We start from the raw sequence: 17,305 nt of genomic DNA, 5'->3' as shown, positions 1-17,305 counted from the left end.
CCTCCCAGATTCTCTACACTCGTGGGAGGCCCAAGCCCACACGAGGCGAGCAGCGGAACGCCCAGGGCAGCAGACTGCATCATGATCCCCAGGACTGAGCAAAAAGGTGACATCAAATTGGTAGATAAGCGTTTAGCACCAGCCGAAAGGCGGGAGGGCGAAAACGCCCACTGCAAAGCGAAAACCAGCCAGGTCGCGCGCGGGCCCAGCGCCCACGGTGGGAGGAGGGAGGGCGGCCGTTGAGGGGAGGAGCGAGGGTTGAGGGCGGAGGGCGGGTTCGCTCCAACTCGACTCCGGATTGGTCGGGCCCAGAGAGCCGAGTGACGTCAGCCGGCGAGAACGTCTGATTTGTGTGGTGGGCGCGGGCAGCCGGCGGAGGCGTATTACGCAGGCGCAGCTGGTCGGCTCATTTCCCTCTGGCGCTTCTGCCAAGCTCTGGCGGACAAGTCTCGACATCGTGCGCCCCCCCCCCCCCCGACTCCGGGACCGCTCCCTCCCCCTTCTCGGCGTAGTCGAAGATAAACAATAGTTGGCCGGCGAGCGCCGAGTGTGTATCCCGCCGCCGGATTCGGCGGGCTGCGTGGGACCGGCGGGATCTCGGCCAGCCAGCCATGGCGGGGCTGTACTCTCTGGGAGTGAGCGTCTTCTCAGACCAGGGCGGGAGGAAGTACATGGAGGACGTTACTCAGATCGTGGTGGAGCCCGAGCCCACGGCTGAAGAAGAGCCCTCGCCGCGGCGGTCTCTCTCTCAGCCGTTGCCTCCGCAGCGGTCACCGCTGGCTCTTCCTGGCGGCGAAATCTCGGGGAAAGGCCCGGCGGTGGCAGCCCGAGAGGCTCGCGACGCGCCGCCGGACGCCGGGGCCTCGCCGGCTCCCGGCTGCTGCTGCCGCCGCCGTTCCTCGGTGGCCTTTTTCGCCGTGTGCGACGGGCACGGCGGGCGGGAGGCGGCACAGTTTGCCCGGGAGCACTTGTGGGGTTTCATCAAGAAGCAGAAGGGCTTCACCTCTTCCGAGCCGGCGAAGGTGTGCGCTGCCATCCGCAAAGGCTTCCTCGCTTGTCATCTCGCCATGTGGAAGAAATTGGGTAAGTTCCCCAGCTTGTTTGGCGCCCGCCTCTTTTTCAGGCAGTTTGGGGCCTTTTTAGCGCCAGTCCCGCGGTCCCCCGGCACGGAGAGCGCTCTCAGTGTCCATCGATGGGAGGGAAGACTTTTCTGGGTCTCAGCGCTCTTTCCAGGGTGGAGGTGCGGGCAAACAAAGTGGCTTTGGGAAGGATAGGATTGTTGTCTCCCTTCAAACGCTCATCGCTTTATTTCCAACACCCCCCCCCGCCCCCGCCAAGGATCAATGGGGAGCAATACTCTCCCTTCGCGACTTCACTTTGGTGGCCGCCAGCGGAAACGTGTTTGAAACCTGGCGCCAGATTTTGGCCAAAAGATGCACTGAAGACACGTTGCTATCTGGGACAGGCGAAGGAAGCGGGAGGTGGCAAAAATTAGACGAGATCGGGTGCGTTCAGGGTGGTATGGCTGTAGACAAGACGGCAAAAATTAGAGTGTTTCCTTCCGATCTGTCATAATTTTGCTGTTGAAGGACTTGCCCCTGTCGGTTGCCTCCTACTGGTGGTGTCAGTCTTCCAGAATTGATCCTGGGTGGCTGGTAGTTGGAGTAAACTGTTGGATAATTCAGAAAGGCTAAAAAGTTATCATCTAGCGACTTAAAGTCTTGGAAGGAATTCGCTGTGGTGGTCATGAAATGTTTCTAAGATCTTTATGCTTGTCCGGCTTATGAAAAACAAAAGCGCAGAATGCGTTCCTACTGCTTAAACCGGCCGGGTTAAGGCGATGTGTTAAATTCACCTAGGGCTTTTTAAGAATGCACTCCCCCCCCCCCCACCCTTTGGTAGTTGCCTTAGCTAATTGCTGTCAGATCGTTCTCCACAGTTCCTAGTTAAAAGTACTTGCAAATTTTAGCTGCCCGTCAAAGTAGCAAGAGATAAGGAATTACTGATGTGCCAAAAGGAGAGACCTTCATTTCTAAAAATTTGGTGTAGTTGTAGTTTCATCTAAGCTTTAAGTGTTCTCTAAAGCAGTCTGTGTTCCTGTACCCAACATATGTTATCATACAGAGTTATAATTGCTTACCCATTGCTGTGAATGAATGGTCTGAATCTTTTTTTAAGAGAAAAGGTAATACTACTTCTGTCATTTTAAAAAGTCCTGTGGTTTATGGTAGAATAGTGTTGCTTTATTTTCAGCAGAGGGACAGAGACATAGAGAAGAGTGTAAAGGTTGGTCAAATACAGAACATTTTAAAAAGGTATTGTCATAGAGTTGTAGAGTAGCTTCTTTCAAAGTCTCTTTTCTATTTGCCTGGCTTTCTGCCAGGAATTATTTGATTGACTCATAGAACAACCAGTCCGCCGGTGGGAGGCGTTTTCCATCCAATCCCAGAGGTCCCTATTGTGGATTTGTTTTGTTTCTGTGTAGGCAGAGCACAGCTGAAAGCACCAGCAGTATATTCCAGAAATTTGTCATTTCATTGCTTGCAGGGCAAGTAGGAGTGGACAGCAAGACAAGATAGAGGAGGATTAGACACAAAGAACGATTTAGAGTCCTGTTTATTTTGCAGCACACTTGGGGCAACGTGAATTTGCCATATGTTTTCACTAAAAGGATAAAGTATAAACCCTGTTACTTGAACATATTTTTTAATAAAGCAGAAACCATGCTGTTAAATGTGGAATGTGTATGTTTTTTGATATATATGTACTTTTTGAACCAAGATTTATACACCAAATGTTAAAGTTTGCTTTGTTCCACAGTTAACATCGTACTCCATCATCAAAACTTGAATTAAAAAAAAAAAAAAAAGTATGCTGAGCATATGGAAGTCTTGACACAGGAAACTCCCTGTGTCGAGTTTCCACTTTTGTAGTTCTCAATTGGTTATTGTAGTGGTTCTCAAACTTTTTGCTCTCAGAACCCTTTGTACTCAAAAATGATTTAGGGTCCTAAACAGCTTTTGTTGATGTGGGCTACATCTATCATATTTACTGTTTGAGAAGTTAAAACAGAAATTTTAAAAATATTTATTAATCTATTAAAAATAAACTTATTGTATGTTGACATTTTTAAGTGAAAAATCAATTTTTCCCCCAAATAAAAAATATTGAAATAAGAAATATTCTCATCTCTGCCTCTGCATTCAGTCTGTTATGCTATGTTTTCTGGTGAAGTATGTAAAGGAAAGGCAGTCTCACACACATATATAGTAGGAAAAGGGAGGAATAGTTTGTCTTTTCAGATAGTTGTGGATATTCTATACCAAAGTGGTAGTTTCTTAAGACTAGTCAAAATAGAATCTGAAACCTCATCAATGAACTTTTCTATTTTTACATTAAGAGCCATTGGTCTGTCTTGCACTTTGAATCAATTTTTTTACCCACGTGTGATTTTGTGACATGGTGCATTAGTCTTTTGGAAAATAATGGTTCACTGAATTATGCGGCTCTTCCAAGTATTGATGCATTTCATTATACAATACTAAAGTATCCACATTTGTTAATATCACTGATCTCTTCAGAAAAGTCTTAAGATTGGGAAGTTATCAAGTTCATTGTAGTGGACACACATATTCTAAAATACGAGGTTTTGGGATTTCCCTGGCAGTCCAGTGGTTAAGACTCTGCGCTTCCAATGCAGGGGGTGTGAGTTTGATCCCTGGTGGGGGAACTAAGATCCCATATGCCACATGGTACGGCCTAAATAAATAAATAAATAAATAAATAAAATAAGAGGTTTTAAGCAGCAGTTAGAAATTTATCACTGGCAACAAATACTGTCAGTTGTTTCTCTTGAAATGAAAAACTCACTTTGTTCATTTTGAAGAAAATGTACGCTAAATGGCCAAGTCGCCATCTTCTTCTTTTTTTTTTTTTTTTGGCCGCGCCATGTTGCTTGCAGGATCTCAGTTTCCCGACCAAGGGACACGGCAGTGAAAGGCCAGAATCCTAACCACTAGGCCATCAGGAACTCCCTGCCCAAGTCTTATTAACCCATTTTATCAGTCTTTCAAGTAAAAATGATGGTCTGTTAAAATTGTGGCTACTTCATTTCATAACTCACACAATCACAAGTGCTTTTCCTCTATACAGCCATAGTATGCAACAGAAGTCTATTATGCAGCTTCTCTTCTTGTCTTACAGAATGTTAAAAAGATGTGTATTCATGGGTGGAAGTTTAATAAAATTAATTTTTATTGCATCATCAAGGACATTCTTAAGTTAAACTGGTTTGCCTTTTTTTTTTTTTAAGTTGTGAGTGGCTATGGTGAGTACAGTGATTACTAGTTCACGTTGGTACCACTGTCTTGACGACTCCTGCTAAGGCACCAGCAGTTTTACTAAGCACTGCTTTTTTTTTTTTTTTTTAAGATTTATTTTTAAATTTATTTTATTTATTTTTGGCTGAGTTGGATATTAGTTGCAGCTCGCGGGATCTTTCGTTGTGGCGTGCGGGCTCTTTGTTGTGGTGCGCTGGCTTCTCTCTAGTTGTGGCGGCGGGTTTTCTCTTCTCTAATTGTGGCGAGCAGGCTCGAGGGCGCGTGGGCTCTTTAGTTTGTGGCACGCGGGCTCTAGTTGAGGCGCGCGAGCTCAGTAGTTGTGGCACGCGGGCTTAGTAGTTGTCCCGTGGCATGTGGGATCTTAGCTGCCTGACCAGGGATCAAACCCATGTCCCCTGCATTGCAAGGCGGATTCTTTACCACTGGACCACCAGGGAAATCCCCTAACCACTGCTTTTGAACCATCAGTGCAGGTATCAACACAGTGCAAAGGGCAAGTAAACTCAGAATTATTAAGAAAATAGTTTTGGCCTTGTGGAATCCCTGTAAATATCACTCATACCGTTGTGAGGTAACTGCTGTGTTTTATCTGCCTCTCAGCTAAATCTTGACGTCTTTGGGGGCAAAGATACCGCCTTACATATCTTATAATCTCTTAGGGCTAACCGTGCAATTCCTTGCCCAAAGTAGCTGCTAGTTTAGTTGAATTTCTGTGGGTGTAATGGTTAAATTGGCTTTCTTACTTTTTCTTTAATTAAAAAAACTTCCCGCTTTAAAAATTGTAAAATACACAGATTTACCATTTTAGCCAATTTTATGTGTACAGTTTAGTGGCATCAAGTACATTCTCAATATTTTGCAATAGTCACCACTGTCCATTTTCAGAACTTGTCCATTACCCAAATGGAAATTCTGTACCCATTCAACAGTAATTCTCCATTATCCTCTTCCCCAGTCCCTAGTAAACCTCTATTTTACTTTCCATTGCTATTAATTCACCTATTCTAGGTACCTCATGTAAGCGGAATCATACAGTATTTGTCCTTTTTGTGTCTTATTTCATTTAGCTTAATGTCTTTAAGGTTCGTCCACATTGTACCATGTATCAGAATTTTCTTCCTTTTTAAGGCTGAATAATATTCCACTGTATATATACACCACATTATGTTTATCCATTCGTCTATTGATAGACATTTGGGTTGTTTCCACCTTTTGGCTGTTATGAATAATGCTACTGTGAACATAGGTATACAAGTATCTGTTTGATTCTCTCTTTTCATTTCTTTTGGGTCTAAACCTGGAATTGGAATGGCTTGGACATTTGGTAATTCTGTATTTAACTTTCTGAGGAATCACCAAACTGTCTTCACAGCAGGTTCACTGTTTTACATTGCCACAAGCAGTGCTACAAGGGTCCTGATTTCTCCACATTCTTGCCAACACTCGATATTTTTCTTTTCTTAAAAAATAATAGCCATATTAATGGGTGTGAAGGGCTTTCTTATATTTTTAAAGAATACCTTCTTTGTCTTCCTAAGCCTTTTTTTTGGCCCGCGTGGCATGCGGGATTTCCCCGACCAGGTATAGAACCCGCACCCCCTGCATTGGGAGCACAGAGTCTTAACCACTGGACCACCAGGGAAGTCCCCTAAGCCCTTATTGAGCTTGACCTCTCTAGCATTGTTCTAGTGCTTGTGTACTCTTGCCAAATAAAAAAGGAAAACATAATTTATCCAAAAATTTTTATATGACTTATTTTTATCTTGAGGCTGGGGGATTTGATAAATATAGCATGGAGTGAGAGAGTATGTGAATATATCGTTTTTTTTTTTTTTTTTGGCCATGCCATGCGGCTTGTGGGATCTTAGTTCCCTGACCAGGGATAGAACCTGGACCCCTGGCAGTGGAAGCGGGGAGTCCTAACCAACTGGACTGCCAGGGAATTCCCAACATATCCTTTTTTTTTTTTTTTTTTTTTCTCCAACATATCCTTTTTTAAAAGTAATTTTTGGGCTTCCCTGGTGGCGCAGTGGTTGAGAATCTGCCTGCTAATGCAGGGGACACGGGTTCGAGCCCTGGTCTGGGAAGATCCCACATGCCACGGAGTAGCTGGGCCCGTGAGCCACAACTACTGAGCCTGCGCGTCTGGAGCCTGTGCCCCGCAACGGGAGGGGCCGCGATAGTGAAAGGCCCGCGCACCGCGATGAAGAGCGGTCCCCGCACCGCGATGAAGAGTGGCCCCCGCTTGCCGCAACTGGAGAAAGCCCTCGCACGAACCGAAGACCCAACACAGCCAAAAAATAAATAAATAAATAAATAAAGTAGTTATAAAATTAAAAAATAAATAAATAAATAATGTCTCTCCAGTGTTTCAAAATAATATCCACAGAGTTAGTGTTAAATACTAAAAAAAAAAAAAAAAAAAAGTAATTTTTTTCATATTTTTATTACTTCTTGATCTTAAGTTATAGTATGTGCCTGATTTATGTATTTTCCTATGTCTGGATTTACTGTTCTTGTGTTATGCTTGCCTTCTAAGAAATAATGTTTCAAAGTTTGTGTGTGCTTCTTTAGGTTTATTCGTTTGAAATAATGTTCTTATTATCCTTTTCTTTTGATAGTTCAGAGAAGATAGTGAACAACATGCAGCTTTTATTCCTTTGAGCCATAGTTCATTGACTTATGTTATCAAGAGAGCCATTAGAAAGATAATGACATACTCTTGAAATAAATGTAGTGTGATCTCTGATGTGATTACAGGAAATTTGCCACAGTATTTGTAAAGGAAGATGAAATATGGGACATTTTGTTTTTTTAATTTGTTCAAATGAAAATCAGAGCATTTACTTAAAAGAATATGGCCAAATGAATGAATTATGAAGAAGCTGGTCCTAACCTAAATTGTTGGTTCTGGTTTTGGCATAGTTTTCATTATCTTAAGTTTAAAGACAGAGACAGAGACGGACAAATGCAGAAGAGGGGTGGAAGGGGTAAAGGGAAAGACAGGGAAAGCCAGATAGAACTAAACTGGAAGAAAACCTTTATTAAATCATAGAATTTTAAACCTGTATCTTTATTTTAGTTTGATATTTCTCAGTTTTTACCATCAAGGACCTTCACCCTCTCACACATCACATGGTCTGAATGAGTTTGCCATATTTATCAAGTACCAGTTTTTTCCATTTTTGTTAATCAGTCATTACTTTCAATCAGTATTAGCAAATCTCTGCTACATGTTGTTGCATATATCTATAGTTCATTCCTTTTTTTATTACCGAGTAGTATGCTGTTGTCTAGATATACCACAATTTGTTTATCCATTCACCTATTTTATATATATATATATTTAGGCTGCGTTGGGTCTTTGTTGCTGCACGTGGGCTTACTCTAGTTGTGGTGAGCGGGCTTCTAACTGTGGTGGCTTCTCTTGTTGTGGAGCACGGGCTCTAGGTGCACGGGCTTCAGTAGTTGTGGCACACGGGCTCAGTATTTGTGGCTCGCAGGCTCTAGAGCACAGGCTCAGTAGCTGTGGTGCACGGGCTTAGCGCTCCGCGGCATGTGGGATCTTCCCGGACCAGGGCTTGAACCCGTGTCCCCTGCATTGGCAGGCAGATTCTCAACCACTGCGCCACCAGGGAAGCCCCATATTTTTTTTTAAATGTAAAAGGAATGATAGAACCCGAAAATCTCATTTGGTAACCATCATAATAATTGATTCAGCCAAGAAACATCAATAAATGCTACAACTAGTAGGTAAAACTTTGAGGAACAGAATTGCTATATTACTTTCCTAGAGGTGCTGTAACAAATTAGCACAAATTGGGTGGCTTAAAACCACAGAAATTTATTCTCTCATGGTTCTGGAGGCCAGAAGTCTGAAATCCAGGTGTGAGCAGGGTTGATTCCTTTTTGGAGGTCTGAGGGAGAATCTGTTCCATGCTCTCCCCTAGCTTCTGGTGGCTGGCAGCAATCCTTGTCATTTCTTGGCTTGTAGATGCATCACCCAGTCTTCACTATCTTTATATTGCCTCCTCTGTGTCTTCTCCTCTTCTCTTCTCTTTTAAGGACACTTGTCTTTGGACTTAGGGCCCACTGTAATCCAGGGTGATCTCTTCTTAAGATCTTTAACCTAATTACATCTGCAAAGATCCTTTTCCCAAATAAGGTCACATTCACAGGTTCTGGGTGAGCATATCTTTTATTGAAGTTGCGGGGGGGCACCACTCAACCCACTCCAAGGATATTTATATCGTCTCAGATAATCTCCCTATGAACACTTTTTAATTACAAAAGGAAAAGGATTATAGGGGGAAACCTGGTAGACAGCACCTTAATTGAGTGATCAAGAGTATCATCACTTTTAATGGGACAAATTGAAATTGTATACTGCCTGCAGGGAGAAGATCATATTTAATACTTCTGTGATATTCCTGCCAAAAATGTGTAATCTGATTACAAACATAAGGAAACATGAAACAAACCCAAACTGTGAGACATTCTTGAAATGACTGGCCAAGTACTCCTAAAAAGCATCAAGGAAACACTGAGGAATTGTTCCAGATTGGAAGAGAATAAAGATACATAATAAGTAAATATAACAAGGGATCCTGAATTTTATCCTTTTACTATAAAGCATATTGTTAGGATAGTTGATGAAATTTGCATGAGATATATGGATTAGATGGTTGTATGGTATCAATGTTAATTTCCTGATTTTGATGGTGTATTGTAGGAATTAGATACTATAATAGTATTTGGGAGTGATGGTATATTTTGTTGGCAGTTTGCTTTCTATTGGTTCAAGAAAAAAATTCTTTGGATTATTCTTGGGGGAAAAAAAAAAAGTAAACCTGAAGAAGCAGGTCTCAGATCAGAAACCTTGGATACCTCCAGGAATCTAGGTAGCAGTTTCATCAGAGCCCTGCTTCTGGATGCATACCAGGCTATATTTATTTGTTTCAGTACAGAGAATAAGTCAGAAACTTGCAGCAGCATTTGGAATCACCATTTGATTATAATTCCGTGTCATTTTCCAAGAGCTATCAGACTTTTGCAGTGGTCAAATTATAGAATGGAATATATCTCATCACCACCTCAGCTCATGTTTTAATGGTGACACCAATCTTTCTTATTCTTTGAGAGATGTGATAACGCTTTTAATTTTCTATTTTGGAAGAGAGTATCATTGGTGGTCTTGCACTTGGCCTTTTCTACCCTAATAGGCTTTTGAGCAATCAATGAAGAGCTATGACGGGAAGCTATTAGTTGCTGAGGTTATTTGGGGACCAAACTAGCTGTGGCATAGGTTTGGGATTCCATTGGTTCTGAGGTGGACTGTATTGAAAGTCCTATTTAGTACCTGACCTCCATGAGCCTTAGCTCTTATCAGTGGACTGTAGCCCACTGTGGCTGTGTTCTGTAGCCCCAGAATTATTATCTTAGAGCCATCGTTCAGTAGTTACTCAATGTTGTGGTTATTTCTTTTTCCTTGGTGTATGTGAAATGGCCACATATCACTTTGAAGAAGGTTAACAATTCTTTAACTAAACTTGGAAGATTTTCTTTTTGTTTTTTGTTTTGTTCCCTGTTTTTTTGTGAAAGACCATTCTGCAGATCCAATTTTTCTTCTGCCCTGTTGTCAGCGAGGTAACCGTACCAGATTTTCTTTGGGTAATTAACTGCTCCTATCTGATCTCTGTCACCTCAGGGTTCTCCCATCCACAGAGATCAGGGAACCCATTTTCATTGCAGCCTCTTCCCTTAGTATTTCTTGCCTAGACAGAAGAGTCAGTAAAATGTGTTTAAAAGATTTTAGTGTACCATATATAAAATAGACAAACAATAAGGATTTACTGTATGGCACAGGGAATATATTCAATATCTTGTAATAACCTATAATGGAAAATAATAATAATAAAGAACATATAGGGACTTCCCTGGTGGTCCAGTGGTTAAGGCTCCGTGCTTCCGGGCTTCCCTGGTGGCGCAGTGGTTAAGAATCCGCCTGCCAATGCAGGGGACACGGGTTCAAGACCTGGTCTGGGAAGATCCCACATGCCGTGGAGCAACTAAGCCGGTGCGTCACAACTACTGAGCCTGCGCTCTAGAGCCCGCGAGCCACAACTACTGAAGCCCACATGCCATAACTACTGAAGCCTGTGCACCTAGAGCCTGTGCTCTGCAACAAGAGAAGCCCTCGCAATGAGAAGCCCCCACAGTGAGAAGCCCCGGCTCGCTGCTACTAAAGAAAGCCCACGCAGAGCAACGAAGACCCAATGCAGGCAAGCAAGCAAGCAAGCAAGCAAGCAATAAATAAATAAATAAATAATAAATATTTAAAAAAAAAATCTGCCTGCCAATGCTGGAGACACAGGTTCAAGCCCTGGTCCGGGAAGATCTCACATGCCACGGAGCAACTAAGCCCGTGTGCCACAACTACTGAGCCTGCGCTCTAGAGCCTGCGAGCCACAACTCATGAGCCCATGTACCACAACTACTGAAGCCCGTGCACCTAGAGCCTGTGCTCCGCAACAAGAGAAGCCACCGCAATGAGGAGGCTGCGCACCGCAACTTAGAGTAGCCCCTCGCTTGCTGCAACTAGAGAAAGCCTGCACACAGCAACGAAGACCCAATGCAGCCAAAAAAAAAAAATAATAATAATAATAATAATAAATTAAGGGAAAAAAAGGACTTCGCTTCCACTGCAGGGGGCACCGGTTCAGTCCCTGGTGGGGGAACTAAGATGCCACATGCCACATGGCGTGGCCAAAAAAAAAAAAATATATATATATATATATATATATATGTATGTATGTATATATATATATACACATATATATATAATTATAACCAAATCACTTTTTTTATAACAATGTTTTTTTTCAATTTATTTATTTTATTTATTTATTTTTGGCTGCACTGGGTCTTCATTGCTGCACACAGGATTTTTCTAGTTTTGGCGAGAGGGGGCTACTCTTTGTTGTGGTGCGCAGGCTTCTCATTGCTGTGGCTTCTCTTGTTGTGGAGCACGGGATCTAGGCAGGCTTCAGTAGTTGTGGTTCGTGGGCCCTAGAGTGCAGGCTCAGTAGTTGTGGCGCATGGGCTTAGTTGCTCCGAGGCATGTGGGATCTTCCCGGACCAGGGCACGAACCTGTGTCCCGTGCATTGGCAGGCAGATCCTTAACCACTGCGCCACCAAGGAAGTCCTTAGTCTTTGTTTTAATGACTTAATGCACATTTTCTAAAGGATACTTAAGTCGGAGTTCATATACTATCTGATACTGTCTTTTTAATATGCTCCTAGTTTTAAGTCATTTTTTTTAAATTAAAAGATTAAAATGTAAAGTAGAAAACAAGAAAGGCTAACTAAGGAAGACAAATTAAAGAGGTAGCTTCCTTAATATATAAATTTATTGCAGTTTCAATCAGAACCTCCACAGGGTTTGTTTTTTAATTTTGCAAGTTGCTTCTGAAGTTCATATGGAAAAATACTTGAGAATATTGAAAAAGAAGAATAATTGGTGGATACTTAAACTCCCTATTATTAAAAAGCACCATAAATAGATTAGTAGGATGAGTCCAGAAATAGATCTGAGGCAAAATGTAACATATGATAAAAGGTGACATTTCAAATGAATAGGGAAAGCATGGATTATTCAGTATTTTTAGATCATTGTGGAATATCTTTCGTATGTTAGTGCTTTTGACAAAAAATGTGATTTAAATATTAACATTGCTTTGAATATCCTTTTTATTTTTAGCTTTTTTTCTCCTTTTTCATCTCGTTTTAGGTGCTTTTTGCAAACAGCTAAATTACTTGTATGCTGTAGGTAAATTTTGTTTTCTGAATGTGGTTAAGAACCCTTGTTTCTGGGAGTTCACTTCGTTCGCATTTATTATGATAATAGATTGTTTTTTTTCAGGTTCTTAGCTGCAGAAGACAATGTTTTCTAGTTTTATTTTTTTAAAAAAAGGAAAAAAGAAAATGCTTTAGCAAGAGCTATAGTTAACCCATAAAATAATTGAAAGGGCTAAAGAAACATACACCATACTCTACGCTGGGCTTCTGGAAATGACGTCTGTAACCAGACTGCAAAACTGCATGGGCTAGGGAGCTGTCTGCTGTGATCTGTTTGCAAAATTGATGCCTTCTTCCTGCTGCTTGTTTTTCTTTTAACTTAAAAAAGGTGTGAAATATAACATAGCATGCATACATAAAAGGCCATAAAACATAAATGTACACTTTAATAAATAATCATAAAATGAACACCATCCAGTTACAAAAGAGAACATTGCCTGTACACCAGAAGCCCCTGTATGCCCTTTCTGATCTCATATTTCTGTCTTCCCCCAAGAGGCAACCACGATCTTGACTTTGTGATTATAGGTCTGTAGTGATTTACTTATTTTTCTTAATAGTTTTACCTCTTGTCTGTGAATATGATAGTGTTTTTTTTTTCTGAAGAAAATCATGCTGAATGTATTCTTTTATCTCATCCTTCTTGTGAGATTCTCACCCATTATATGTAGTATATAGTCTGTTGTTATGTTGAAGAACATTTGAGCTGTTGCCCATTTTTAGCCCATATGAACAGTGCTGCTATGAACATTCATACGTATTGTGTGTCATGAATTTATGCTGTATACCAGTGGGTAGTGAGTAGTCAAGAGTATACGTATCTTCACCTTTACCATATAATGCCTAGATGTTTTCTAAAGTAGTTGTACCAGTTTATACTCCTACCAGTAGTTGATGATAGAACATGTTACTCCACATTCTTAACTTACTCTTGTCAAACTTTAATTTATGCAGCAATCTGATAATTATGTTGTGGTATCTCATTATGGCTTTTATTTTTTAATTAATTAATTTATTTATTGAGTTATTTATTTATTTATGGCTGTGTTGGGTCTTCATTGCTGAGCACGGGCTTTTCTCTAGTTGTGGAGAGTGGGGGCTACTCTTCGTTGCGGTGCGCAGGCTTCTCATTGAGGTGGCTTCCCTTGTTGCAGAGCATGGGCTCTAGGCGCGGGCTTCAGTAGTTGTGGCTCACGGGCTTTAGAGCGCAGGCTCAGTAGTTGTGGCACACGGGTTTAGTTGCTCTGCGGCATGTGGGATCTTCCCGGACCAGGGCTCGAACCCGTGTCCCCTGCATTGACAGGCGGATTCTTAACCACTGTGCCACCAGGGAAGTCCTCATTATGGCTTTTAATTTGTATTTCCGTGATGATTAAAGAAGGCAAACACCTCTGCATGCTTTTTGGCTCTTTGGATTTCCTCATTTGTAAAAGCCTGTTCAGGTCCTTTATCCGTTTTTCTATTGAGTAGTCTTCTTGATTTGATTTGTTTTAGCATTTTATGTATTCTGGATACCATTCCTTTGGTGTGTATATATTACAAATATATCCTCTTCCATTCTGTGAGTTGTCTTTTCACTCTAGTAATCATATCTTTTGATGAACAGAAATTCTTAATTTTGATGGTAGTGCAACTTCACAATCATTTTCTTATATGGCTAGTCCATTCTTTGTCTTTAGGAAATCCTTCCCCACCTTGAGATCATAAATGTACTTTCTTGTGCATTTTCTAAGCATTTTAGCTTTGCTTTTCACGATAGGTCTTTAATGTACCTGGAATTGATTTTGTGTGTGTGTGTGTGTGTGTGTTTGGCATCAGGGACACAAAGTTGTTTGTTTGTTTTTTTAATTTTATCCCAGTTCCATTTATTGAATGTCTGTCCTTTCTCCACTGTTCATATGTCAAGTGTCTGAATATGCATGGATCTGTCTCTGTGCTCACTGTTGTATTTGTTCACTGGCTTTTACAACTTTTCCAAACAGGTCTTATTAGAGATTTGTTAGCACTGTTGGCAGATATAGCACACCTTTCGCTGTTATTGTGAATGGGATCTTTTTTTTTTTAAGTTACATTTTGTAATTTTTTGTTGCTGTTTTACAAAAATAGAATTCATATTTTATATAACTATTTATATCCAGTAACCTTATTGAACTTTTATCAATACCAGTAATCTATCCACAAATGTTTTCTTTAGGGCCTTTTTTTTTTTTTTTGGCAACTCCACTTGGTACCTCTCAGGCTGGTTGCTTTTCTTAAATACATAATGGTGATAACAACAAAAACTAATGTTTATTGAGCACTAACTATGTGTCTGGTACTGTTGCTGATAGTTTTACATGTGTATATGCCTGTGTGTGTGAATTTCTAGCTTCATCAATATTGGTAGCTGTTCTGGTTTCCCTTAGCATTTGTGAAGGTCATTATTTCGTATACTGCAAGCAGCCCTCTGTTGTGAGTGACAGGTCACTCTGGAGGGTGAGTTCCATCTGTGGGATGGGATGGGATGGGGAGATGCACTGTAGTGTTCAAGAGATGGCTTTTCAGCATATATAATATTGGAAAAGAAAAGAACTAGTTAGCCCAAATATATTAGAGAAGCCTTGTGGCTATAAAAGTTGTGTGGCACCCGTCCATTTGGGGGGGGTGCTTATTTCTTCTCCCACATCCCCTTTGAGACCCTGTTGTCCCTATCAGCCGATGCACCACTTTTCTTAAAAGAGAGGTATTATAGTTACTGGCATCTTAGGAACTTAAATGTTTCACCTTTTACCATGCAGGGAGTTTAGGCACTGACCTAGCTCCTGCAGTTTTAAATGAATCTGCCAAGCTTTTACCATCCATTCCTGACTTCAGCCTTTGCCACTGCCTCTGAGTTTGAACTTTTCTGGAACTCTGTTAATGGGGAATACTGATGTCCTGCCTCCTGTACTGACTGTGCTTTTTCCTTATGTTGGATTACAAATTTTGCATTCTGATTTTTCCCTCAGTATAATTCCATTTGTTTAAAATTCCAGGAATTCCTTTCTTATGACCCTTCTCTGTGTTTCATGACTGCTCTGGACTTTTTCTAATATTTATATTCTGTCCTTTCAGTAGGATTTTGATGGGGAGAATATGTCAGTGTTTGGACTTAGTTTGCTGTCTTGAACTGTAACTTGTAGTTTAATATTACAGAATATTTCAGAATTTTAAATGATAGTGAATATAATAATCAGTCAGTATAGGTTTTGGAATTAGGTATATGGGATCTTTGCCACTTAAAATACTTGAGTTATTTTGAGCAAATTTTGTAATCATTCAAAGTTTTGGTTTCCTCATCTGCGAAATGAAAATAATGAAACTAATCTTACCTATCACTTAGGTTTATTAGTATTATATGAGATAATACAATACATGTAAAGCTCTTAGCACGGAAAGTGATATCCAGTAAGCGCTCAATAAATGTTATTTATTAGGTTATGAATATTCAACAGTTGTTTCAAAAACAAATCCAGTAGCTTTTTCTGAAAATCTTCTTGAAGTGAAATTAATAAACAGATGATAAGCTGCTAGCAGTATGGTATCAAAACTTTTAACATATCCTTGCCACTAAATGTAATTAAGACTAAGACTTATGTGGAATTAGTAAATCTATGCTGTAACATTTTTCTCTTAGGATCGGCTTGATGGTCATAATATAATTGCATTATTTATAAAATTAATTTATTAATATGTGAATGAAGGGATTAATACAAGTCCTTCTTTAATACCTTTCAAAATATTTTTCTTAAATATTTTCCTATGCTAATTCAAATTTTAACAGGCTAATTCAAAATATGTTGGCATTTTTATTCTGCCACAGGATTAATGTATACACCTGAAAGAGTAAAATGTTTTATTTTTTATTACAGCAGAATGGCCAAAGACTATGACAGGTCTTCCCAGCACATCAGGGACAACTGCCAGTGTGGTCATCATACGGGGCCTGAAGATGTATGTAGCTCATGTGGGTGACTCAGGGGTGGTTCTTGGAATTCAGGATGACCCAAAGGATGATTTTATCAGAGCTGTGGAGGTGACACAGGACCATAAGCCAGAACTTCCCAAGGAAAGAGAACGAATTGAAGGACTTGGTGGGAGGTAATTATTGTCCTATTTTGTCTTTCTTCTCTTGGTTCTATTTAGTCCTTTTCTGCTTTACTTACCAGATTTACCTACTTCTCCCTTTTAATGAAGTTACAGATTTTTAGTTTGCCTGATGAAGTACTCATGTATGTTCATATTTATCTTATTATTTTGAATTGACTGTTTTATTTCTGATAATGGCTCCAAAGGGAAATAATATTTTAATATTATTATTAAATAATAATAATATAAATAATAATAATAATATTTTGTTACTCAAGTAACAAAACATACAAGGATTTATTTAAAACCTTTTACATAAATACTGATCAGCATGCCCTTCAGAATCTGGACAGAGCAGCCCTTAGAGTTCCAGAGTAGGACAACTTGATGTTTATTTCTTTAGGCTGTGCTGGGTCTTAGGTGGTCTTTGTTGCGGCATGCATGCAGGATCTAGTTCCCCGACCAGGGATCGAACCCGGGCCCCTTGCACTGGGAGCTTCAAGTCCTAACCCACTGGACCACCAGGGAAGTCCCCCAGAGTAGAACAATTTGAATCTGTCTTTGGGAATAGAATTCTGTTAGAATTAGCCTTTAGTTTTTCCCTTTGATTTCTAAGTCATATATGCTGCAAACCCGTTTCAACTTATTGTCTCAATATGTATCGAGATAGTTTGTAAACTATGAACTGAATTTGACTTCAGCGTAATATTTTTATGCTACAAACTAAAATGTAAGATTATTCTAAAAATCAGAGGAATGAGTAACATAAGAAATTTTTTAAATTATTCTAATACTAATTTTTAAAAATCAAGGATTAAGGCAAGTTAAACAGAATCCAGTGTTTTCTAAATAATCATTCTAACTCAAGTCTTACCATGATATTATTACTTGCCTCCTCTTTCTTTTTTTTAAGAAGCCCCAGGTTTTTTTTTGTTTGTTTGTTTTTTTCTTTTCGGCTGCATCGGGTCTTAGTTGCGGCACGCAGGATCTTTCATTACGG

At 40.3% G+C, this 17,305-nt stretch overlaps 1 protein-coding gene across 1 annotated transcript in view; it reads left to right on the top strand.

The window, feature by feature from the left end:
• Positions 1–386: 386 nt before the first annotated feature.
• The window catches only part of PPM1D (protein phosphatase, Mg2+/Mn2+ dependent 1D), a 52,871-nt gene continuing 35,952 nt past the window's right edge, over positions 387–17,305 (top strand). Inside the window, exons 1-2 of the mRNA XM_059907048.1 lie at positions 387–1,083; positions 16,089–16,317. Of these exons, the coding sequence (XP_059763031.1) occupies positions 612–1,083; positions 16,089–16,317 (701 nt within the window). The 5' untranslated portion in view covers positions 387–611. The remainder of the gene's footprint in view (positions 1,084–16,088; positions 16,318–17,305) is intronic.

Source organism: Balaenoptera ricei, chromosome 20 (genome assembly GCF_028023285.1).
Source record: "Balaenoptera ricei isolate mBalRic1 chromosome 20, mBalRic1.hap2, whole genome shotgun sequence".
NCBI lineage: Eukaryota > Metazoa > Chordata > Mammalia > Artiodactyla > Balaenopteridae > Balaenoptera > Balaenoptera ricei.
The sequence above is the reverse complement of the archived record's forward strand: the minus strand, read 5'-3'. Positions and strand labels throughout refer to the sequence as shown.